Consider the following 26,615-nt stretch of genomic DNA (forward strand, 5'->3'; position numbering starts at 1 on the left):
GTGCGTAATATACTTGCAAAAAGAAGACATCGTGATGGTTCTATATCGAGTATGGATACATGGTGGAAAGAAGATTATTGAATTGCGGACCGTAATGAGAGTAAGTGAAAAAAAATCTCTTTTCCTATTTTAAATTGTTTACTTAAACATAGCATCTCTTTTCATATCCTACAACTGTACATGTTTTATTGTGATCCTAGATCATTGTACATAAGCAGCCATGCAACAGTGCGAGCCATGTGCAAAAACCTTCATCTCCTTCCTCGACGATAGTAGCACTTCCACCCAAACTGGCAATTTACTTTTGCAGGCCCTTCAATTTGGCACTACTGTTTGCACATGTAGCAATTTGCTATGATACTTGATGGTGCGAAGACTGAGGTCGCACATAGAGCTTTGCTGCTTTGGTATCATGAACTGCTAGCACTTTATTCCATGCTACGTAATTGCATAAATGCCCAAATGCCCATGTGAAGTTGAATAAAGTATTGCTTTTTTTTCTCCCTGAAATTTGCTTCCATATCAAAACCTGCAGCAACAACATGACCTTTTTTTAAAAAAAACTTCAACACCATAACCATGACAAAGCCTTTCAGCGTGTATTTGAGCAACAGAAATACACAGGAAACTGGCAGATATAAGTGCAAATAACAATAATCTAATGGGCAGTCACCGTGCTCTAGCTATCATTAGGTTTAATTTTAAAGCCTTCACACGTGCAGCACTGAAGACACAATACATCAATAGTACATGATTATTTTCAAGTCTGCAGGCAGCAACACACTAGCAATATATAGCACAAGTCCTCAGGCAGTTTGCATACTATATACCTGGTTTGGCATAGAGGTAGTCGGTTTACGAGTTATTATTGGTTCCTCCTCATCCTGTTAGTCCAAGCATCTTTCTAGCTTTTCTCTGTCTTTGTAGGATTAATTCCAGCTTTTCTGAACTTGCATCCCTTGTTATGGTTCAGTTCATTGCAATATATAGGAGCACTGTATCCTGACTCCATGATTGGACAACTTGTTTCTCCCTGGCACCTCGTGATGTTTGCTCCTGCATGCATTTTTGTCACGCAACCGAACGGAGGTTTATAGGAGGCCTATTAGTCTTTATCTCATTCACTGGAATCCCTTAAGTGGAATAAAAGTACTGATTAGCGAATGCTTGTATGTGATACTAGGATTTGTGTATCCTCCTCTTCTGCAGTGATACTAAAAGTTATTGATTAGCATCAATGACCAATATCATCTGCAGTGATATTAAAAGTTACTGACTAGCATATTGTATGATTTGGGACAAAAGAGCCCATATAATCTGTGAAGATATCCCCTTTAATTCTCATTAGGCCCAAAAACTCAATACTTTGATTGGAAGTAACCGATAAGCTTTTCTAGGCAATGGTTTCTTTGGATGTTTCCGAGAACTCTTGAGGTAGCAAAATCCTAGTAAAAAGAACATAGATTCACTACTAGAAAACAAACCTTAGGTCCACCCAAAAGTACCAGTACATAGATGAACCGGTACCTTAGGGTGGATGGAATCTATGAATGAGCCTTAGGTACCGATTAGTATTATCAACCGGTACCTAAGGCTCTCCATAGGTACCAGGTGGTAACTTTTATATTAGTACCGGGTGGTACCACCAACCGGTACCTATAGACGAGCCTTAGGTACCGGTTGGTACCTTAGGAGTGTTACCAACCGGTACCTAAGGCTCTCCATGGGTTACTTCAAAAGAAAAATATCTCCTTCTCAATCAGAACTGCTGCGTAGGTGAGATGGTAAAGTAGCAACGCGCGAAGCTAGAGGTCGCGGGTTCAAATCCCAGCCAAATGATATTTTACGTGAATATTTTAGCCATAGGTACCAGTTGTTTTACCCGGTACCAAAGGCTCGAGCCTTTGGTACCGCTTTCGGGGTACCGGTTCAAGAAACCGGTACCAAAGGGCACTTTCAACCGGTACCCAAGGGCATTTTTCTAGTAGTGATTGTTTCTACTTGGTAGATGAAAAGCCAAAAAGGATCGGAAAATTTTCCAGTAGGGCCATGTAATACTTAAACAAGATATTTATTTAGTTTTTTGAGTATCAATTAACTTTTTGCTGCATTGATTTCCAACAAATTTACAATTCGACTATACTGTTTATGAAGCTCGGTTGGAAGCAATGGTGCTATCATATCCGACATATTGTATCATTCGCGATGGAACTTGCACCAACCATACTCCTTGTCGCATGCTGCAATTTTTCTCATTACAGTTGGCTAAAATTCCTGTGGATGGTGGATTAGTAAAGTTGTATGGGTATATGGCAGTTAGGGATGATTTGGATCCATTGCTCTATTATGTTGTCAATTTTAGCAGGGATGAACCCATCATTGTGGAGCAGGTGCGCATGATCACATCCATACTTATCTGCAATTATTTCAAGGAATAAGTCTATCTAACACCCCATAGTATATATTATTGTCTGTCCAATTTACCCCTCAAGTATAAAACCACCTTTGAGCAGTTAGTTTTCACCCACATGGCTGTTAGATGAATGCTTTCATTCTGCCATGTGGACAAAACCACCACCAAAAACATCCAATGTGAATCATTTAGATGATAGATTTAGATGGTATGGAATATTTTGGGAGCCGAATACTCAATTCCATACTTAAGTGCATTTGTTAGATGAACCCTCAATATAGACTTATTCCTAACTTTGAGCTAAGTTGCATTGTTCATTTCGTATTGTAAGGCCAAACTTACCACATGCATGCACAGAACACATGAGATTGGATCATTACATAATCTTAATGATATACTACACCTACTAATCTCTTTTACATTGTTAAAGTTGGGACAGATTGTGAATATTGTATTAATTGTGCTCTTGAGTTATTTAGTAGACATAAATCTCAGTCTGCAATCTTGATTTCCTTAATTACCAGAAATAAGGTTAGTTTAGGGTTTTGTCCCTTAGTTATACATTGTGTTATAATTCCCATGCAATATCTTGTCTTATGTGCAAAAAAAATGCTTCTATGTGATTTAATCTGTCCAAAAATAGTAATAGTATATAATACCCTGGAATTTGTAAGCCACTACTCCCTCTTCCCATCAATGTAAGGCATACTTTGATTTGGAAAAGTCAGGCTTTATAAGATTTGTTCATGTCAGAGCTGCGTCAATTTATCGACTCTCGAATTACTTTTAAGATGATTATGATGACAATTTAGCAATTGGCAATACAAGTAAGAGAAATTGAAGGTCAAAATCTATTTCTGAAGATTTTCTCCTTCCAAAACACACCTTGCAATTATGGACAGGAAAGCAATATATATGAAATCATGGCTGGTTTACTATGTAAACAGGTTTAAATTTTGAAATCAAGGGAGTATAACTTATTTTTAAAAAAATGGTACCGCAAATAGTTTTGGACTCCTGGTTCCTGCGTAGTACACTACAAACATTGAATTTCTTTTGTTTTTAGGCATATGAAGATGCATAGCATTAATGATCACATTCGGCATTGAATTTCATAGCATTGAATTTCTTTTGTTTTTAGGCATCACGATGAAATCATTTTCGTTTCTCTTTTCATTTCACATAGGTTCATGTAAATATTTGGGATTTCAAACAAATCAAATGAATAATGGGGGCTGATTCGGTTTCTCTATCACCATCATGCACTTTGTAACCATATTGTTTGATACATGATAAAGAGGTTATCTGTTGTAAATATTCCTTCAAGAATGATGTTACAAGTGAAACATCATAAGGTAAACATTTAGCTTTAGATATTTCTTACTTTTTTTCGACCAAAGGCAAAGGCGCCCAACTTTATATTGAAAGCGTATCGCGTCTTTACAATGATCGACATTACCGTGGAGACCGGTTTTACAAAAGAACGAGAGGGCACTCGGACGCCCCCCTGGCACAGGGCAACAGAGTAGCATAAAGTGCAAAATGGATGATACCTCTACCGAGCCAGTTCTACTCTAAAGCTACGACAGCCAAGTCCTAGACGGCACAACCAAAACGAAGTAGAAATAGATGCGAACTAAATTGACAGCGCACTCGCTGACATCTCTCCGATCATAAGCTCCATCTTGGCTTGGTCTTTCTTCTTTAGAAGGATCTTCCAATGCGTTAGTAATGCGATGGTTTTGTGAATCACCACCACCGGTGCCAGCTCAATCTTGGCATTGAAGATGAGATCATTTCTTGTTTTCCATAGCGTCCAAAGAGCACCTGCACACAAGAAAAGATAAAGATGTCTAACTCTGCCTTTGTTATTTAGAAGGAGGGTTTCCATCAGGCCCCCAAAGGAGTGTGGGTATGCGGCCCAACCAAAGGTTTGTTTTAGGAACACCCATAGGAACAACGCCACAGGGCATTGGAAAAGGATGTGATCAGATGTCTCTATCTCTCCACACAGTTTACATTCAACAGCCCCATCCCAATTTCTCTTTTTCGGCGGCACCGCTGCCTGAATTCTATCGTGGTACACCATCCATAAGAAAATTTGTATCTTCAAAGGAATCCTAGTTTTCCAAATGCCCATAAGAAAATTATTCTCGAGACCCCCAAAGGTAAGAGCTTTGTACAATGACCTTGTAGAATACTTGCCAGATTTCTCAATCGCCCAGCACATTACATCTCTTCCCTCTCCTAAGGATGGTTAGCAGCTCTACCAAACGTTCCCATTCCCGGAATTCCTGCTGGTTCAGCGACCTGCGTAACTCCACCTGTGTATGACCACTACCCATAACTTGTTCCACCGAGGCATGTGGGTCCCGGCAGAATTTGTAAAGTTGGTCAAATTCCAATTTCAGATGGCAGTTACCCAGCCAAGTATCCTGCCAAAAACTCGTCTAAGCTCCACTTCTAATTTTGATTGTCCTGCCCTGTTGAAACCAATGTCTGATAGATAGCAACCCTCTCCAGAATTGAGATCCAAACATTCTGTTGATTTGAAAGACGGTTCTGTTTCCTAAATATTTCTTCCTCAACAACTCGACACATAAACTGCCCTCTTCTAACTCTAGTCTCTCCAGCCATTTAGCTAGCAAGCAAATGTTCATTGTTCTCACTTCCAAAAAAACCCAGGCCTCCCCATTCTTTTGGTCTGGCTAATGCTTCCCACTTTACCATATGGTATTTCTTTTCTTATTCGTCCCCTGCCAAAAGAACCTCGATCTGATCTTGTCTAAAGCCTGGTAATTGCCTTCATACAGTTGGTATACTCCCATTGTGTACATTGGTATGCTAGATAGACAGGAGTTAATGAGCGTTGCTTACCCCCCTGATGACAGCGTGTCACATTTCCAAGTTGCCAGCCTTTTATTAGCTTTATCTGACACATAGATAAATTGGGCTTTGGAGATTTTAATGTCATTCACTGGCAGACCTAGGTAGATCATTGGTAACTGCCCCACTATACAGCCAAAGACTCTAGCAACCTCTTCTTGTAACTCAGTGTTTATACCAAAGCCAAAGACCTCGCTCTTGTTATAGTTTATTTTCATGCCTGACATCGCTTCAAAGCAAAACAGGATGAATTTCATGTTAGAAAAAAGTCTCCTCATTGTACTCCATAAATATTATGATATCGTCAGCATATTGTAAGTGAGTTAGCCCCCCTTCTGTCATGTGCAGAACTAGACCTTTGATCTCCCCTCTTGCACCTGCTAGGTGTAGCATGGCTGATGGGGCATCACCCACCAAGTTGAACAGAAGAGGAGAGAGCAGATCGCCCTGCCGCAAACCTCCATAACTCTGAAAGAACTCTCCTCTTTCTCCATTGATGTCGATTGTCACCTTGCCACCTTGGACTGTTTTCATCACCCAGCCGATCCAGGTGGTAGAGAACACTTTTTTCCGCAACACCTCGTCAAGGAAAGACCACTCCACCCTATCATAAGCCTTTTTGAAATCCAACTTGAGCACAACGCCTCGCTGGTTTTTCATCCTCAACTCATGTAAGACTTCCTGCAAGATGACCACCCCATCCAAGATGTTTCTCCCCGGGATGAAAGCAGTCTGATTACCACTAATAATTCTCCTAGCGATCTTGGACAACCTTAGGGTCAGAACTTTGGTGATGATTTTATAAATTACATTTAGCAAACAAATCGGTCTAAATTGTTTGATGTTTGTTGGGCAGTTTCAATTTCGGCAGCAGGATGATCACCCTATAATTTAGTCTCCTCAAATCAAACGAACCTTGGTGCAGATCATCCAGCATCTCTTTGATCAGTGGTCTGATTAAGGGCCAGAATTTTTTTAAAAACTCTACTGATAAACCATCCAGACCTGGAGCGGTATTATTCTTTGTTTCTTTCATGGCAAGGTCGAGCTCTTCCCAAGTGAAAGGTTTGATAAGCTCCTCATTTTCCTCAATAGAGACCTTTTGGTGTTCTTGCCACACATCTTCCATTAAGTGAATGTCCTCCGTTTGCTCTCTTCCAAACAACTTTTTGTAGTAAGAGTCAATGTGTTGTCTTAACTCTTCGGGGTCATTGATTACTCTCCCTCCCTCTTCCAGCGATTTTATTGCAGTCTTCCGCTTTTTGCCATTGGCACACTTGTGGAACAAAGCCGTGTTTGAATCACCATGTAATATCCATTTCTCCCCTCCTCGTTTTTGCCAATATATCTCTTCGGCCGTGTAAATCTCTTGCAATTATCATTCTAGACCATATCTATATTCCCATTTTATGGGGAGTAGGTCGTTAGAGCTAGCTTCCTTGTCGATTTCAGCAATCTCTAGGAGCAATTGTTGTTTGTGTTTCCTGCTGCTACTGCCAAAATTAGCACCCCAGCCTTTCATAGCTCTACGTAGGATAGCTGAGGTAATGTGCCAATGATCTAGGCTCCCTGACTTGAGTCTAACCGGCCACCTATCCGTCACCCAGCTTTTAAAACCCTCCTGGGTTAGCCAAGTAGGATCAAATTTGAAATATGTTGTTGTTCTTCTATCATTTCCTCCCGTGTCAACAATAATAGGGTTGTGGTCAGATCCAACTCTGGTGCAAACCTGTACTATGGGTATTTGTCCTCCCAAGCATTGTTCACATAAACTCTATCTAGAATGCTGAAAATTGGGACCACTTGTTTGTTGGACCAGGTGTACCTATCACCACTTCTTTGCAATTCCAGCAAGTTTGTGTCCATAATGAATTCATTAAAAGCCTCTATCCATCTATTGTTCACCTGCCCTATTGACTTATCCTCTACTCTCCTCATCATGTTGAAATCTCCACCCACCACACAGGGTAGGGAGACTGAGTGAATCTTGAAAAAGAGTTCCTGCAGAAATTCTCTCTTTTTGTCATCTTGTACAGGCCCGTAGACATTGATAAGTTCCCATTCGAAATCATCATCCGCATTCCTAATAGTCAGACTCTAGAAAAACTCCCCCTTGTCTTCATTACAAATTGTAGCTGCAGCATGGGGGGCTCCCATCAACATGCCCCTCTAGTGTCCCTTGGACGGAGCCCAAAACCAGTGATAAGACTCACCTCTACTGAATCTGTTCAGTTCCCTTGAAGTGAAAGTGTCTTTTATAGTTTCCTGCAGACAAATCAAAGCTACACCATGTAGCTAGCACAACTCTACTAATTGCTTCCTTCTACCAGCTCCACCCAGACTTCTAATATTCTAAAAAAGGATTTTCATGTATCTGATTTTTGGAGGTGACCCCCTTACTCGATGAAGGGGTGACCACTCTATTTTCACAACTCTTCGCATCTTGGGGCAACTCTACTTCAATATCTTGGACCAACATTCTATTAGTCCCTTCCATACCCAAATCTACCTCCACACCACTGTTGTTTGTCGATGAGACCTCAACGTTCGTTTTCTGTTTTAGAAGGTCAGCTGCCTTACTGATGGCTGCTTGGGCCAGCTCTTTGGCCTTTAGAAGTGAGATTTTGCTATCAACTTCACTATTATTCTTGCCCAAATTAATGCCACAATTTATAGTAGTAGAGTTCAAAGCACAATTATCATGATCTTGAAAAGTAGTGTATTCGTTAACGGTGATCTTACCTGTGTTTTGGAGGTTCTGATCCTTCTTCCTGCGCTCCAGTAGTGCTTCAACCGGCGTCCCTGTCCTGGGTGCCCTTTGACTCCATCGAGAGGCTTTAGTCGGTTGGTGTTGAACTCCCTTCATCTGTGAACCTTCTGGAGGAGCCCGTTGATCTGTATCTAGTGCATGCCTCACCAGCCCTATGATAAAGTCCTGCCCAATTTCAGACTCCTGCATTTGCTTTGTGTCATCAGCGGAGTGAACTAGGTAGGGGCTTCCTTTTTTGCCTGAGCCCCCTGGACTGGGTGTATCAAATAACTCTACTGTCATCTCACTCGACATAACTTGCACAACTTGGTAGTGTTTCTTTCCACTCTCGTCTGGCTGGTAGATTCTGTTTTCTTTGTAGTATTCGTTCTTCCCCCCAGGGGAGGGGGTACCGGATTTCAGCCAATCACTGTCAAGTTGCCCATAACTATCTTGGGATTCCGGCTCATCCTCGTCCGTTGCATCATCATCATTATTTCTGATCACATCCGCTGGTTTCTGCATTTTTGTTGGGCCTTTTTCAGCAACTGTCCAGGTGATTTTGTGCCGGAAAAAGTCTACATGACCCCCTGAACTATACTGTCAGTACACTTAACACCCCAAACTCAAAAACCGGATGTTTAACCCCCTAAACTTTGGAAAACCGGACGAAACACCCCCTGAGCGGTTTTGGATGGTGGTTTTGCCACCGTGGAAGCCATGTCAGCGCCACCTAGATGCAAACGTGGCGCGGGGCCCACACGTCAGTGCCCATATCTCATCTGCTGTCTGTCGTCCCTCTCGGTGGCTCTCGTCGCCCTTTCCCGTGCCCCTAGCCGCAGGACGCCGCTCCTCCGACGCCGCTGCTTCCTGCGCCGCCACCGCTCCTCGAGCTCCGCCGCGCCCGTTCCTCGAGTGAGCAGAAGCTCACTCCCGCCGCCGCCCACGCCGGCTTGGCCATAGGCGGGGGAGGGCCTCGCCGCGGCGGGGCGCGAAGCAGGGGCCGCGGCGGGCGTGCTCCACCCCGCGCGCCGGCCTGGCGTGCCTTCTCCACCTCCCCGGCGGCGTCGCCTCGGCGCAGCAGGAGGGGCGCGGGCCTCGCGGGCGGAGGGAGCAGAGGGAGAACGAGGGAGGAGGGGGGCGAGCTCCACTGCCGTCGACCTCAGAAAGAGGGGCGCGGCGCCCCGCGCGGGCGTCCACGGCGAGCTCGGCCGCCGCCCCGCGCGAGCGTCCATGGCGAGCCGTGCCGAGCTCGGCCGCCGGCCCGCGCCGTGGCCCTGCGCCGGCCGAGCTTGAGCTCCAGGAGGGTCAGCTCCATGCTTCGCCACCGAGGCCGGCGCGCGCGCGAGCTCCAGCTCCGGCGGCCGGCGTGCGAGGGAGCAGAGGGGCGAGGAGCAGAGGAAGGGCGATGCGCTCGCGGCGTAATCGAAGCACGGGAGGGAGGGCCAGGCGGGTGGCGATGCGGACGAGGGGTTGCGCCGACACGCTGCCTCCCTCCAGCCCAAGCCAGCTTACCGCCTCGCGCCGCCCTCGGCCGGCCCGCCGCCTCACACCGGCGCCATCGGAGCTGCCCGGCGCACCGCCTCCCTCCAGCCCCGGCCAGCTCACCGCCTCACGCCGCCCCCGGCCGGCCCGCCGCCTCGCGCCGCCCCAGCTGGAGCTGCCCAACGCGCCACCTCCCTCCAGCACGGGGCCCCGGCCGGCTCACCGCCTCGCGTCGTTCCCGGCCGGCCCGCTGCCTCGCACCGCCCGAGACCGAGGTTGCGTCGGCGAGCCGCCTCCTCCATCGAAGGACAAGGCAGGAAGGGGAAAGTAGAGATGGGCACTGACGTGTGGGCCCCGTGCCACGTTTGCATCTAGGTGGCGCTGACATGGCTTCCACGGTGGCAAAACCACCATCCAAAACCGCTCAGGGGGTGTTTCGTCCGGTTTTCCAAAGTTTAGGGGGTTAAACATCCGGTTTTTGAGTTCGGGGGGTTAAGTGTACTGACAGTATAGTTCAGGGGGTCATGTAGACTTTTTCCATTTTGTGCCCTTGCTTGTTGATGTACACCTCTGATGTGCCAGCAATTTTCTTCGGGTCCTTGCAAGACACTTTAATCCAGACCTCTTTCCAATCTAGTGAGTCCAAGAACACTTCTTCAGGATCCCCCACCAAATAGGCAAGCTCCATGACATGTGTTTCTTTTTTTGCAATCTTAGGTATCCCTTCAGCTTTCACCCAAATTGTTTGTAACATATGAAAGGACTCAGGGTCCCTATCTGTCTCCTGTACCGTGGCCTAGATATCAAAGCATGTGAATTTGATTGTTCCCATTCTTTGTAGCAGGGTGAGGATTGGACTGACGGCACAGTGATCATGAACTCGTTTGTGGACATTCTTTTGACTTGCCAGTCAACCTCAGACCCCACCAAATAGTTCAACTCCTTTGAAATTCTGAATCTTGTCCCTCTGCCTTCAGTGACAGTCACTATGGCTCTTAACTATTTCCCCACCTCTACTGACTCAACTCTTTTTTTCTCCGTGATGTTCAGGCTATAAAACAACTGACCAGGCATTCCAAAACCACAGAGCTTCAATCCCTTGTTTGCTTTGGCTATTGGGCATTTAGATGATATGTGGCCAGTCTGTTTGCAACCATAGCAAAACGATGGGTTTGGGCACTGAGATCTGTGGTGGCCAGATTGATGGCAATTGTAGCACAACATACCTGAATTGGGGTTAGAATTGCCCTCTTGTGCTTGGTCCTGGCCCGGGCGCCTGAAGGTTTGTTGTGGCTGCATCCTGCGGCGACCTTCGTGTTCTTTGTTGAGCTTGTGGCGCAGATCCATGTCCGTCATTTGCCTCACTTCTCTACTTTCCCCCTACTCTCCTAGACGCTTAATGTGGCAGAACCGCCCGACATAAACCGGCTTAAGTGCGCTAACCCTCGTCGCAAAGGCAATTAGGTTTAACACGCACAGATGGAGCACATCGGAGGTCTGTCGGGTAAATTCCCGATAAAACCACTTAAACCTGGATCGAACAAAGCAGTATAACTCACACGAAGGCGAGTCCAGAAAAAACAACACTACACCAAATATTACAACACAGAGATTTTAACATAAAAGTAGAATTACAAACCAAGTTCGAAAATTAACAAAGTACTTTGCAAAGCCAACATAAAAGAGGTTCACCAAAGTTCTTTATTTTAGCAGAAGTAAACACAAGAACTATCGACGATATGGGTGTCACGAAGAAGCCCGATTCATGACATCACTCGTTCTTGTCATCATTGGCCGGGAACGGATCCCACTCCACGGACCAACCAGGCGGGAGAGTGCAAGGCCAGGTCAAACTGGCAATCATGTCCTCAAAAGTATCTCCTGAAACAAAAATGAGCCACAAGCAAGGCTGAGTATTTTAATACTCAGCAAGGCTTACCCGACTAAGGGTATACTTAGCCCTTTATCTAGACATGCATGGCTTTTGGCTTGAGGGGTTTGTTTTGCCGAAAAGTAGTAAAGAGTAGATCCTTAATTGCAGGTTATAGTTTTCAGGTTCTAGTTCGATTACCCATTCTAGGTGAGCATCTATCCAATAGCATGCATGGTGAAACCAATTATCTTTTATTATCCAATCAACCATGTTCATCATCCTCATCTTTCACTTCTTACTCTATGTGGCAAAAGAGTTAAGCAGTCCCATTATCCGTGAGAGGCGGACGATTCGAATCGAATTTGTTAACCTTGCAAGGCAGACCTAAACACACGTCACGTGGTTACTCCCAGAGTCACACGTGCAACATTTCCCCTTTCTTTCCGGGTTGTGGATCAGGGTCACCGTCCTCGACTACAGAGTACGACGACTCTGCACCCGCATGTGCGCGCATGAGAAACGACGTTCAAAGAAGGTGAGGGAAAAGTCCACTTGCCGGGCCAATCAGGTACTTAAGCTTACCGATTACCATATTCTCGGCATGTGTTTAGTACGTTCAAACGCTTAACTACCACTGCCACACACTGCGGCCTTATCAAATTTCACTAAACAGACAGGACACCCCAAATACCACAGTCCCGCCCGTAGGCCTTATGGTTGCAACAGGTAGTAAACATCCAACTCCTATAATTCTCGCGAGTGACAGAAAATCACTCGACTTCTACCGAACATTAGCATAGCCAACTAGCGACCTACACATATTAGTGTTCAAACATCGGTACCTAAGATTATGCAACTAAGGTTCCAGTCAACTCCTGCAAACTTAAATGCACAAATAGATAGGAACAATAATAAGTTGCATAAATTTAAAATAGTAGGACATGCTCCGGGGCTTGCCTTCCTGGGCGTAACTGGACCTGGGCTCTTCCGAAATCGAGTTCGGGTCTTGCGCAGCTTCAGTTAGGTTAACTTGAGCTTCACGCTGCTCACTCTCGGACTCGGGCACCAGCTCGTACATTCTGTCAGCGAGAGTAGTAGTATCTATATGAGATGCACATTGGTGAGTTGTTGTGATGATACTAATTCATGAATTATTTCACAATAGAGATGTAAACCAACAAAACTCAAATCAGAAATAACACACTATCATTTTTCTTTCATTCGGCAATCGTTTATAGAGTAGAAAACAATATTAGTTAGTTCATAAAGTCAACGTGGGGTTTTCATCATAGACCAAACCATACAAAAGTTGTTTCCTTAAATAAAACTAATGATAACATCCTTTGTCCAAAACTATTGTTACACATAGTTTATGAGTCTTAAATCTTTACAGAGGAGTCTACAAAGGATCCTAAAGACACTTAAAATTTATCAGAATTTTTCTAGAAAAATAAACAGGAGTAATAAAATTGGCAAAATTAACTCACATATAACAAGACTATTTAATATAGAGAGTTACAAAGTGTTTTTGCCTCTCCAATTTTGTATTCTAACTTATCTTATGAAGACTAAGCCATGGTAAAATTTTCAGATTTTTCCATATGCAACAACTATTTATCACAATATAGCACCACTTTTAAGGATTAATTCACAAAGCTAGTTACACAAATCTAAAAATAATGAAACTTATACAGTGGTGTTAATTTAGTATTGTGAGTACACAGAAAAAGTTTCATTCTCATATATATATATATCAGAACATCCAGAAATAAGAAGTTAAATATTCTAATAGATCTAGCCAACATTAGGGTTTCATCTAGTTAAAGTGTTAACTGGTGCTCAAATTTTTACACAAAGATAAACATGGTATGAGGTAACTATTAGCCAAAAACCACCCAAAAATACTAAGTAGAACTCCTAGAATAAATATAGACAATATAATCTAATCTTTTTCCAAGATTAAAATATATACAGAAAATAAATATGTGCATGTAATGAAAGTTGTAGATCATGTTGCAAGGATTCCAAAACATTTGGATTTGCATTTTTCTGAAATTTCTACGAATTTATATCGAATTTACAAGTTTGCTAGTTTGGAAAAGGAAAAGGAAAAGGAAAAAGGATTTCTATTTGCGCAAAGGCCCCTGGAAGAAGTTTTCTTCTCGCGAAGAGGCCCCTGGCCGGCGTTTGAAGCAGGGGAGCGGCGGGCAGCCGGATTCCGGCGCCTGGGGTCAATGGCGGCGAGGGGAGCTAGGGGGAGGAGCAAGAGGAGAGCGAGAGCAACCTTGGGGTGGCCTCGGTTGAGCGTGGGATGGCCGGTGGCGGCGCCTCCGCGGAACAGGGGCGGTGGCGGCGGCGGCGGTTGGTGGCGGCGGCAGCGGTCCGGTTGCCCGGGGTGGCGGCGAGCGGGTCGGGGAGCACCAGCGGAGCATGAGGGAGCTAGATGTGGGGTTCTTTGGGCGCGAGGAGGGTGGAGGAGGGGGCTCCGCGGGAGCCTAGGGGGCGGGGGCGGCCATGGTGGCGGCGGCGGCCGTTCCCGGCAACAGGGGCTCGCGGGACGTGGCGCTCGCGCTCAGGAATGAAGGAGGGACGAGTGAGGACGTCGTGAAGCTCGCGGGAATGGTCTAGGCGAGTCAAGGGCGCGAGAAGAAGCGAGGGCGGTCGGGCGGCTCAGCACGGCTTCGTCGTGGCAGCTCGGCGTCGAACCTCGGTGTGCGCGCAAACGGACGGCGACGCGTGGAGAGACCGGGAAGCTTCGGGAGGAACCAGGGACGGGGCGCGGTGAGGGCACGGCGCGTGGCCTGCGGCCTTGACCCCGGACGGCGACCTCGGCTCAGCAGAAAATAGGGGAGGGAGAGAGAGAAGAGAGAGAGAATTAAAGGGTTGATTCAAATTCAAATTTTTCTCATAAATTCCTTTTGAAACATGAAAAACTCTGAATACGAAAGTTGTAGAGAATTTAAAAATCTACAACTTTTATTTTAGGAAAATGTTTAACCGAGCAAAGGTTTAAAAGTTATTTTAAATTTCTGGTAACTATAATTCAAACAACTTATCATTTCATGTGATTTTTATCCTTTGTACCCCTAGAGTTCAACTGGACAATTACAAATCTTTTCACGGTGAACATGTCTATTCATTTTCATAAGCCTACTTGCTTTGGTTTCAAAGTTATTTGAGGTTCCTGACCTATGCACAAATACACCTATACACGCATACATACTCATGCATTTGTTTCGATGTTTCTTGGTTAAGGTACAAGATTTGGTGCTAATGACCCTGGTTTAGCTAATGAAACACCTGGGGTGTTACAGCCTACCCCCCTTAAAAAGAATCTCGACCCGAGATTCGAGTAATTAGACTAAGTGTGGAAGGTGTGTGTACCTTGGAGAGAAGCTAGAAAACCACGGTAATGTTCATTCAGATAGGTTTCAGTTTCCCAAGTGGCTTCTTCTTCAGTGTGATGACTCCACTGGATTTTGTACATTTTAACTACTTTTCTTCTTGTTACCCTTTCTTTCTGATCAAGGACTTTGATAGGATATTCCACATAGGAAAGGTCCGGTTCTACCCGTATATCCTCTTGTTCGACAATCTCCGTAGGAACTCGGACACATTTCTTAAGCTGAGAAACATGGAAGATGTCGTGTATGGCGGATAGTTGTGGAGGAAGTCTCACTCTATAGGCCACGGGTCCACAAGTTTCGATGATTTCATAGGGGCCTACATACCGGGGAGCTAGTTTTCCTTTCACTCCAAATCTTTGTACACCCCTGGTTGGGGAAACCCGAAGGTATACATGATCTCCAACTTCGAATTGCAAGGGATCTCTTCTTTTGTCGAAATAGCTCTTTTGCCTGGATTGTGCCGCTTTAAGATTTGCTTGGATTACCCTCAATTTTTCCTCTGCCTCGGTTACAAGATCAGGTCCAAATACAACTCGTTCTCCGACTTGCGACCAGCTCAAAGGAGTACGACACCTTCGACCATACAAGGCCTCAAATGGTGCCATTTTCAAACTCTCTTGATAACTATTGTTGTACGAGAATTCTGCTAGTGATAAGCACTTATCCCAACTCTTGTCAAAGTGAATGACACAAGCCCTCAACATGTCTTCTAGGATTTGGTTTATTCTCTCTGTTTGTCCATCGGTTTGAGGATGATAAGCTGAGCTTCGAATCAGTTTGGTACCAATAGAAGCTTGCAATTGTTCCCAAAAGCGTGCTGTGAATTGAGTACCACGATCAGAAATGATCGTTTTAGGTACGCCGTGTAGGCAAACAATGCGATCGAGATAAATCTCGGCATTTTTCTTGGCAGTGTAGGTAGTGTGCACTGGAATAAAATGTGCCGTCTTTGTGAGCCTATCCACGATAACTCAAATAGAGTCGTGCTTCTGGGACGTGTTTGGTAATCCAACAATGAAATCCATACTTATGTCTTCCCATTTCCATGATGGGATAGACAAAGGTTGAAGAGGGCCGGCTACCTTCAAGTGGCTGGCTTTTACTCTCCGATAGGTATCACATTCAGAAACATATTTAGCAATTTCCCTTTTCATCCTAGTCCACCAGAAGTTTTGTTTAAGATCTTGATACATTTTGTTACTGCCTGGATGAATGGAGAACTTGGAAAGGTGTGCCTCATCGAGGATTTGCTTTCAGAGATCATGATTCTTTGGAACGACTATGCGGCTTTCGAATCATAGAATTCCATTGTGGTCTTGGCGGAAACATTTATACTTTTCTTCCCCTTGGGAGAGCTTCTGCTTGATGATTTTAATACCTTCATCATGTAGTTGCGCCATGATAATTTGATCGTGGAGGGTTGGTTCAATAGAAATATGGTTTAAAGTGCCTTGGGGAATCATTTCCAAATTGAGTCTTCTCATTTCAGAACACAGTGTCTGATCATAAGATTCCACCGCTAGGCAATTACAATGAGTTTTACGGCTTAATGCATCCGCGACTACATTGGCCTTGCCCGGATGGTAGTGCACCTCAAGATCATAGTCTTTGATTAATTCCAACCATCTTCTTTGTCTCATATTTAGATCGGCTTGGGTGAAGATATATTTGAGACTCTTATGGTCGGTGTAGATATTGCAATGAGTGCCCATAAGATAGTGTCTCCAAATCTTTAGAGCATGAATGACGGCTGCTAACTCGAGATCATGAGTAGGATAGTTCTGCTCATGCGGCCGAAGAGATCGTGAAGCATAGGCAATGACTCTATTGTCTTGCATGAGCACACAACCAAGGCCCGTACCCGACGTGTCACAATACACGTCAAAGGGCTTGGCATTATCAGGTTGAGCTAAGACTGGGGGCCTTAGTCAGCAACTCCCTTAGAGTATGGAAAGCTTTCTCACATCTTTCATCCCAGACAAATTTTATTCCTTTCTTCAACAGCTCGGTCATAGGCTTAGCAATTTTTGAGAAGTCCGGAATGAATCGACGATAATATCCAGCTAGACCAAGAAAACTGCGAATTTGATGAACAAAAGTAGGAGGTTTCCAGTCCATCACTTCTTGCACTTTACTAGGATCAACGGCTATGCCTTCACTGGATATAGTATGACCCAAAAATTTCACCCTGTCTAACCAAAATTCACATTTGGAAAACTTAGCATATAACTGATGACCTCTAAGACGTTGAAGAACGATGCGCAAGTGTTTGGCATGGTCCTCCTCATTATTGGAATAAACAAGGATGTCGTCAATGAAAACCACGACAAACTTGTCAAGCTCCGGCATGAACACCGAATTCATGAGATACATAAAATATGCAGGTGCGTTTGTGAGGCCAAAGGACATAACCAAATATTCATATAGTCCATATCTTGTAGAGAAGGCGGTTTTAGGAATATCACAGGGTCGGATTTTGATCTGATGATATCCAGAGCGAAGATCCAACTTGGAAAACACCCTAGCTCCAGCCAATTGATCAAATAAAACATCAATGCGGGGAAGGGGATATTTATTTTTGATTGTCACCGCATTGAGAGGCCGGTAGTCCACACACAATCTCAAACTATCATCCTTTTTCTTCACAAATAAGGCCGGACAACCCCAAGGTGATGCACTAGGGCGAATAAAACCTTTGTCAAGGAGTTCTTGAAGTTGAATTTTTAATTCGGCCAATTCCTTAGGTGGCATTCTATAGGACCTCTTTGAGATAGGTGCAGTGCCTGGCTGCAACTCAATAATAAACTCGATGTCCCTATCCGGTGGCATTCCTGGCAAGTCATCCGGAAAAACATCGGCAAACTCGCATACCACTGGGATTTCTTCTAATCTGGATTCGCTTATGGCATATGCGCAAGAATTGGTGCACTCTTGGGAAGGCAAATAAAGAGTAGTGGCTCCATGAGTAGAGGAATTGATTTCCACAACTCGGGAAGGAATATCTAAGACTACTCCATGTCGCGTCATCCAATCCATCCCCAAAATGACATCCATGCCTTCCAGTGCCAAAAGGATCAGTTCAGTTCTGATAAGTTTACTACCCAGCTTAAGGGGTACGTTTCTTATAACCTGATTGGAAGCAAATTTTCCACCCGGTGTTGATATCATATAAGACCCTTTTGTGTGACAGAAATCCAAACCCACTTTTGCACCAAATTTTGCATTAATGAAACTATGGGATGCACCGGAATCAAATAGTATAACTGCAGGCTTGTTGTGGATAGAAAAGGTACCCGTCATCACTGGTGCTCCCTCAGAAAGTTCTGCAAGAGTGGTGAAGTTGACTCGCCCTTGCCTGACCTGAACAGTCTGCCTTCTTCCCTTGTTCTGGTTGTTCTGAATAGAACCTTGACCCTGGTTTTGTAGCCTGCGGACACTCTCGGGAAAAATGAGATGAACTCCCACAGTTGAAGCAATGATTTTTATCGCCTGGACGGGCTGGTGGTGGGACAAATGGTCTGGGGCCAGTTAGCTGAGGAACAGGGGGTCGCATCACACCCTGTTGCTGTGGCGGCCTAACAACCCAACGCCCTGGCGGAGGGGCCTTCTGAGGAATTGTAGGAGAAACATTCTGCACGAAACGATACCTCGATGACTGAGCACTCGAGGGTCCAGGTGGAGCCTTCCGCTTCTTCTCCGCACGATGAGCCACAATGCAATCTTCTTGTGTAATTGCCAGATTAACCAGCTCATTATATGTGTCGACCCTAATGGGATTCAGATGTTCCCTGAGCTTGGTATTGAGTCCTCTGCGAAAGCGGTCACGCTTCTTAACATCTGTGTCAGCATGATAACTCGCGTACTGACAGAGACCATTAAAAGCTTGGGCATATTGAATAACCGTACGAGTCCCTTGAGTGAGAGCCAGGAACTCATTCAGTTTCCTTTCCATAAGACCCTCTGGAATATGGTGGTCCCTAAATGCATTTTTGAATTCGTTCCAAGTAACCACGTGATCGGCCGGAAGCATGCCATGGTAGTTGTCCCACCAAAGACGAGCAGAACCGCGAAGCTGTTGTGCGGCAAAGAGAGTCTTATTTTCCTCCGAACATGGCACCGGAAGTAGTGCAAACTTGGACTCGATTGTGCGAATCCAAGCATCCGCATCCAGTGGTTCTTCTGTCTTGTGGAATAGAGGAGGCTGGGTTGCAAAGAAATCCTGATAACCAGCAGCTTGAGGTTGATGGGCGTGGTGTCCACCTCGCTGCTGCCCTTGGACAAGTTGGCGAAGCAACTCAGTCTGGGCGGCCAGGACTTCCGCAATGCCTGGTGGTGGGGTGGCGGCTGCTGCGATCCGCTACCACTCGCGTTCACGAAACCCTCCGGATTGCCACGCGTAGATCCCACCATCTGTAACATGCAAAAACTCTTTTGTGAGAAAGTGATATACCATGCCCCAAAGTACAAAAGAGTAAGTGCAGATAAATGAAACTTGCATGAATTATATAACAACATGGACAAAAGGTTGTTCGTTTCAAGAACAACTCTTGACAGGAGAGGGGTATTTTAACATTCTACACCTTTGTATTCTACTCAAGCACTTAGGCAAATAAAGTTCTTTGCTGAGTTCAGTAACTTCCTATATCCCGACACGGCAGACACAACAGAGTCTAGATCGACCTTAATCGTGAAAAATAACATGTGCTCAGGTGCAAACCTCAGTATTTCCCTATTACCACATGTACTTTTATTGATTTCCAGATTAAGATCATGATGCATGCACGACCTATTCGTCCTCACAAAACAAACAACTGCCAAATAGCTTTGGACTTACGGAGTTAGCGCCGGTAGCATAGCACAAAATTACGTCTCTCCCTATATATGTCTAGCCGATTTCTAACCGTTCTTAACTTAACGTAATCGCGGTTAGTGTACCTGCAAAAGATGCATAGCATGTATATATATATGAATATTCACGACTGGACCCTTCGTGCCAGCACTCACGAACGGCCCCCATGTGTCCTACGCCACATGGGTAACGCATATGCAGTTGCCCACATATTCACACATACATTACCGTTCACTATAGAAACGGCAGCCATACAATTTTCTGCCGTATGGCCAACGTTAACATACGCCACCGAGATAGCGTATTCACGAGTTCCTTTACTCCCAATATAATCGACTGATGGTCGATATATTGGCAGCAGCTCAAGTAGGCCACTGCTTGAGCACAGCGTTCGGTTCGCATCACCGACAGGAAGGTCAGTCTCCCTCAGCTGACTGAGTATACTTTACTCCCAATATAGTCAACTGATAGTTGGTATATTGGCAGCACCTCAAGTAAGCCATTGCTTGTGGGCAACGTTCGGCTCACATCACCGACGGGAAGGTCAGACTCACTCAGCTGACTGAGGATTCTTACCTTCTTACCTAAGCGTAGGTGCGTCGTTACAAAATTTAAGGGTTGATTGTGCACAAAAATAAGGTATGACGGAAAGTAAAGTGCTGGAAGTCAGGTATATAATGACATAAGTTAGATAGCCACCTAGTAACTTCCTGTAATTCCCCTAGGGCTTTACGAACTAGACACTATCCTTAACGAACCAACGTATTTTGCAAACGCAATTGTTATGGTCAAAATTTTAATAAAATCCTTCAAAAACGCGTCACATTCTCCGGTGCATGCTTTGTTCGGCTCTGATACCAGCTGTGGCAGAACCGCCCGACATAAACCGGCTTAAGTGCGCTAACCCTCGTCGCAAAGGCAATTAGGTTTAACACGCACAGCAGACGGAGCACATCGGAGGTCTGTCGGGTAAATTCCTGATAAAACCACTTAAACCTGGATCGAACAAAGCAGCATAACTCACACGAAGGCGAGTCCAGAGAAAACAACACTACACCAAATATTACAACACAGAGATTTTAACATAAAAGTAGAATTACAAACCGAGTTCGAAAATTAACAAAGTACTTTGCAAGGCCAACATAAAAGAGGTTCACCAGAGTTCTTTATTTTAGCAGAAGTAAACACAAGAACTATCGACGATATGGGTGTCACGAAGAAGCCCGATTCATGACATCACTCGTTCTTGTCATCATTGGCCGGGGACGGATCCCACTCCACGGACCAACCAGGCAGGAGAGTGCAAGGCCAGGTCAAACTGGCAATCATGTCCTCAAAAGTATCTCCTGAAACAAAAATGAGCCACAAGCAAGGCTGAGTATTTTAATACTCAGCAAGGCTTACCCGACTAAGGGTATACTTAGCCCTTTATCTAGACATGCAAGGCTTTTGGCTTGAGGGGTTTGTTTTGCCGAAAAGCAGTAAAGAGTAGATCCTTAATTGCAGGTTATAGTTTTCAGGTTCTAGTTCGATTACCCATTCTAGGTGAGCATCTATCCGATAGGATGCATGGTGAAAACAATTATCTTTTATTATCCAATCAACCATGTTCATCATCCTCATCTTTCACTTCTTACTCTATGTGGCAAAAGAGTTAAGCAGTCCCATTATCCGTGAGAGGCGGACGATTCGAATCGAATTTGTTAACCTTGCAAGACAGACCTAAACACACGTCACGTGGTTACTCCCAGAGTCACACGTGCAACATTTCCCCTTTCTTTCCGGGTTGTGGATCAGGGTCACCGTCCTCGACTACAGAGTACGACGACTCTGCACCCGCATGTGCGCCCATGAGAAACGACGTTCAAAGAAGGTGAGGGAAAAGTCCACTTGCCGGGCCAATCAGGTACTTAAGCTTACCGATTACCATATTCTCGGCATGTGTTTAGTACGTTCAAACGCTTAACTACCACTGCCACACACTGCGGCCTTATCAAATTTCACTAAATAGACGGGACACCCCAAATACCACAGTCCCGCCCGTAGGCCTTATGGTTGCAACAGGTAGTAAACATCCAACTCCTATAATTCTCGTGAGTGACAGGAAATCACTCGACTTCTACCGAACATTAGCATAGCCAACTAGCGACCTACACATATTAGTGTTCAAACATCGGTACCTAAGATTATGCAACTAAGGTTCCAGTCAACTCCTGCAAACTTAAATGCACAAATAGATAGGAACAATAATAAGTTGCATAAATTTAAAATAGTAGGACATGCTCCGGGGCTTGCCTTCCTGGGCGTAACTGGACCTGGGCTCTTCCGAAATCGAGTTCGGGTCTTGCGCAGCTTCAGTTAGGTTAACTTGAGCTTCACGCTGCTCACTCTCGGACTCGGGCACCAGCTCGTACATTCTGTCAGCGAGAGTAGTAGTATCTATATGAGATGCACATTGGTGAGTTGTTGTGATGATACTAATTCATGAATTATTTCACAATAGAGATGTAAACCAACAAAACTCAAATCAGAAATAACACACTATCATTTTTCTTTCATTCGGCAATCGTTTATAGAGTAGAAAACAATATTAGTTAGTTCATAAAGTCAACGTGGGGTTTTCATCATAGACCAAACCATACAAAAGTTGTTTCCTTAAATAAAACTAATGATAACATCCTTTGTCCAAAACTATTGTTACACATAGTTTATGAGTCTTAAATCTTTACAGAGGAGTCTACAAAGGATCCTAAACACACTTAAAATTTATCAGAATTTTTCTAGAAAAATAAACAGGAGTAATAAAATTGGCAAAATTAACTCACATATAAGAAGACTATTTAATATAGAGAGTTACAAAGTGTTTTTGCCTCTCCAATTTTGTATTATAACTTATCTTATGAAGACTAAGCCATGGTAAAATTTTCAGATTTTTCCATATGCAACAACTATTTATCACAATATAGCACCACTTTTAAGGATTAATTCACAAGGCTAGTTACACAAATCTAAAAATAATGAAACTTATACAGTGGTGTTCATTTAGTATTGTGAGTACACAGAAAAAGTTTCATTCTCATATATATATCGGAACATCCAGAAATAAGAAGTAAAATATTCTAATAGATCTAGCCAAGATTAGGGTTTCATCTAGTTAAAAGTGTTAAATGGTGCTCAAATTTTTACACAAAGATAACAATGGTATGAGGTAACTATTAGCCAAAAAACACCCAAAAATACTAAGTATAACTCCTAGAATAAATATAGCCTATATAATCTAATATTTTTCCTAGATTAAAATATATACAGAAAATAAATATGTGCATGTAATGAAAGTTGTAGATCATGTTGCAAGGATTCCAAAACATTTAGATTTGCATTTTTCTGAAATTTCTGCTAATTTATATCGAATTTACAAGTTTGCTGGTTTGGAAAAGGAAAAGGAAAAGGAAAAAGGATTTCTATTTGCGCAAAGGCCCCTGGAAGAAGTTTTCTTCTCGCGAAGAGGCCCCTGGCCGGTGTTTGAAGCAGGGGAGCGGCGGGCGGCCGGATTCCGGCGCCTGGGGTCAACGGCGGCGAGGGGAGCTAGGGGGAGGAGCAAGAGCAGAACGAGAGCAACCTTGGGGTGGCCTCGGTTGAGCGTGGGACGGCCGGTTGCGGCGCCTCCGCGGAACAGGGGCGGCGGCGGCGGCGGTTGGCGGCGGCGGCGGCGGTCCGGTGGCCCGGGGCGGCGGCGAGCGGGTCGGGGAGCACCAGAGAGCGTGAGGGAGCTAGCTGTGGGGTTCTTTGGGCGCGAGGGAGGGTGGAGGAGGGGGCTCCGCGGGAGCCTAGGGGGCGGCGGCGGCGGCCGTTCCCGGCAACAGGGGCTCGCGGGACGTGGCGCTCACGCTCAGGAAGGAAGGAGGGACGGGTGAGGACGTCGTGAAGCTCGCGGGAATGGTCTAGGCGAGTCAAGGGCGCGAGAAGAAGCGAGGGCGGTCGGGCGGCTCAGCACGGCTTCGTCGTGGCAGCTCGGCGTCGAACCTCGGCGTGCGCGCAAACGGACGGCGACGCGTGGAGAGACCGGGAAGCTTCGGGAGGAACCAGGGACGGGGCGCGGTGAGGGCACGACGCGTGGCCGGCGGCCTTGACCCCGGACGGCGACCTCGGCTCAGCAGAAAACAGGGGAGGGAGAGAGAGAAGAGAGAGAGAATTAAAGGGTTGATTCAAATTCAAATTTTCTCATAAATTCCTTTTGAAACATGAAAAACTCTGAATACGAAAGTTGTAGAGAATTTAAAAATCTACAACTTTTATTTTAGGAAAATGTTTAACCGAGCAAAGGTTTAAAAGTTATTTTAAATTTCCGGAAACTATAATTCAAACAACTTATCATTTCATGTGATTTTTATCCTTTGTACCCCTAGAGTTCAACTGGACAATTACAAATCTTTTCACGGTGAACATGTCTATTCATTTTCATAAGCCTACTTGCTTTGGTTTGAAAGTTATTTGAGGTTCCTGACCTATGCACAAATACACCTATACACGCATACATACTCATGCATTTGTTTCGATGTTTCTTGGTTAAGGTACAAGATTTGGTGCTAATGACCCTGGTTTAGCTAATGAAACATGGGGTGTTACACTTCACCCCGGCAAAGTTCCTTTCCTCCCTCCCTGAATCAGCTTGGCTATTGAAGCGGGTGGAGTTATTCGCTCCCCCCTGCGCTGGATACCAGTCTCTCGCATCTCAGAAATTCCTCTCTCCCCCACTGACTCGGCCAATATCTCTACTCTCTCTCTCTGACCTGCTATCTCTGCCGCCGTCTCTAGCGTCACGGGCTCCTCGACCATCCTGGAATCGCCTATCCATCTTGTGTTGAGCGAGCACCTCTACAAACGTCCTTGAATCTGTGGTCTTCGGCACAACTCGACGCAACAGCTTTGCTCTAGCGCCAAATCGCTTCTCTTCACTTGGTCGCGTCGGGAAACGCTCTGCCGCCGCGTCCCAAACCCTAGCCGCATCCACCCATTCCCATCTGCCTTTGTGGTTGGATTTGGGGGTGATGGATGACGACGACGGCGGTGTGTAGGAGTGGTTAAAGAGGTCTTGACTTTGGGCTCCAAACTTGGGCCGGCCCAACTCTGCAGTCTCGGCCTGTCTGGGATTTATTACATCTAGTTGGGCTTCATCTTCCTCAGCTCCGGTGACTGATCTGTGCTGGAGCTCCGTCGGCATCTTGATCGCTTCAAGGATCTGTTGATTATCTCTTCGTGGTTGATCCTGAGGGCCACATGAAGCAGAGAGGAGTATCCTTCACCTGAATCATTTGGGGATCAATTGCAATCATGGGTGGAAGGGGGAGATGCTTAACTCTACGCTCCAATTCCTCCTTCCCTAGTAGGGAGTGCTGTGGCAAATCGATCGCAATGTGCGTTGCCTTGTTTCCTAGAACCACTGCGCTCTTCAACGACGGGAATTCCAAGTCGTTATCCCCTTCGATCAGAGCTTCCTCCCCCAAATCCTGGTAGCTCGAGCGCACCCGGAGCCACAGTCAAACGATGGTTGAACCGCGGCGAGGCGTCGCCGTATCGGCGTCGGGGCTGCAGGCCTCCAGCGGCCGCTCCGTCCGCCTGGTGCGGCGGGTTCCCACGATTAGGCCCCATTTGGGCCGAGGGGGACACCCGGCAGAAGCCCGAGGGATGGCGGACTCACTCTCCTAGAATTGGGAACTTCTCCACGCTCGTCGGCGGCGATCGCCAGACTTTCTCTCTCTAGCGAGCTTTCTCTCTCTAGTGTATTTTGAATCCGGACCAGAGAGCTACTGCTCACTTGTGTTGTGTCATATTTGGGCCACAAAACGCCGATATTTCTTACTTTAATATGAACAGCTATTGAATATTATAATTTTGTAGGGTTCTCTCATCAATTTGGCTGGCCTTAAGCGAGGGATAGAGATGATGGACAGTGCTCTAATCGAATATGCATGAGGATCAAGACAGCCGAACAAGAAAAGGATGACCTACAGCTCATCGATGGTGCATCAATTATAGGCCCTGCAGGCAAATGGAATTGTCCATTTACAATTCGCATCGTTGGTGATTTTGCATGGTGCGGTCGACCTAACTCTATCACGTCTTGTAAGTGCAGTTGAAGGGACTGTAGAGGTCCTCATCTCGGAAGTGCAAAGCAGTTTCAATTTGTCTCTTGCATGTGTACCCAGTGGGTTGAGTAAGGAAATCTGCCTCTTTGATGGTTCCATTGCTGAGTCATGTGGCTTAAAGAGGTCTGTGGTTGCTGTAGTGCGGGGTTCTTTGATAGATTTGAAATTCAAATTAGGCTCACCATCGTCCAGTTTTCGACTTGAAGGAACAACAATGTTGATCGGAATAAAGACTGATTTTGCGTTAATCTCAGTGAAGGTGACTTGGTCGACTTTGCCTGCGACAGTAGAATGATAACTTCTCTGTTTCTGTAACGAGTGGGCAGTCTAGTCCTGGAATTGTGGCAGCGATCAAACATTTTTACAACTCCATAAGTCTTTTTACAATTCCAGTTCGCGGTGGCTGTGATTGCTCCACAATTGTGCTGTGCAGTTGTTTTACATCATTTTTTTTTCTCGTATGTTAGCTGTAGTCGTTAGTTTAAAGTAGAGGAATTTCGCAGCCATACATCCCATAGAGAGGCTTCTCTTATGATCCTCTGGATGAGAATTGAGAAAGCACGAGAGAAGGAAGTGTACATGACTCCAGTTTCTTACTGAATGTTCAGTTCTATTTCTGAATTATTATGTGTATCGTGTTGACTGTACCTTCTGAATCGTGTATTTTTTGTGGTATTAGTTTCTGAGTTGATGCTCTATTATTACCCCCCACCACACACACACACACACACACACACACAAATTTTTCTAGTGGAAGAAGTCATTGGGTCTTTGTTGGTGCGGAACTGTGGACACAGGTTTATTCTT

The 26,615-nt window shown here is 45.1% G+C and overlaps 1 protein-coding gene and 1 pseudogene across 1 annotated transcript; one reads left to right on the forward strand and one right to left on the reverse strand.

The window, feature by feature from the left end:
• On the forward strand, window positions 1-26,103 carry LOC120641073 (annotated as a pseudogene).
• LOC120641069 lies at window positions 3,798-10,925 on the reverse strand. The gene is made up of 3 exons (XM_039917031.1): window positions 10,075-10,925; window positions 8,042-8,609; window positions 3,798-4,240 (listed from the first exon to the last, which is right to left on the reverse strand). The coding sequence occupies exons 1-3, from the start codon at window positions 10,285-10,287 to the stop codon at window positions 4,050-4,052; spliced, it is 972 nt and encodes a 323-aa protein (XP_039772965.1). The 5' UTR covers window positions 10,288-10,925; the 3' UTR covers window positions 3,798-4,049.
• Window positions 26,104-26,615: the final 512 nt, after the last annotated feature.

This window comes from Panicum virgatum, chromosome 7K (genome assembly GCF_016808335.1).
Source record: "Panicum virgatum strain AP13 chromosome 7K, P.virgatum_v5, whole genome shotgun sequence".
Lineage (NCBI taxonomy): Eukaryota > Viridiplantae > Streptophyta > Magnoliopsida > Poales > Poaceae > Panicum > Panicum virgatum.

Excerpts from the sequence above, each read along its gene's own strand:
- LOC120641069 (XM_039917031.1), bottom strand. The coding sequence starts at position 10,287 with ATGTTACAAACAATTTGGGTGAAAGCTGAAGGGATACCTAAGATTGCA. Across the intron at positions 8,610-10,074 it reads TCAACAAGCAAGGGCACAAA|ATCACCTGGACAGTTGCTGA; the intron begins ATGGAAAAAGTC and ends TTCCGGCACAAA. Across the intron at positions 4,241-8,041 it reads TCAGAACCTCCAAAACACAG|GTGCTCTTTGGACGCTATGG; the intron begins GTAAGATCACCG and ends TCTTGTGTGCAG.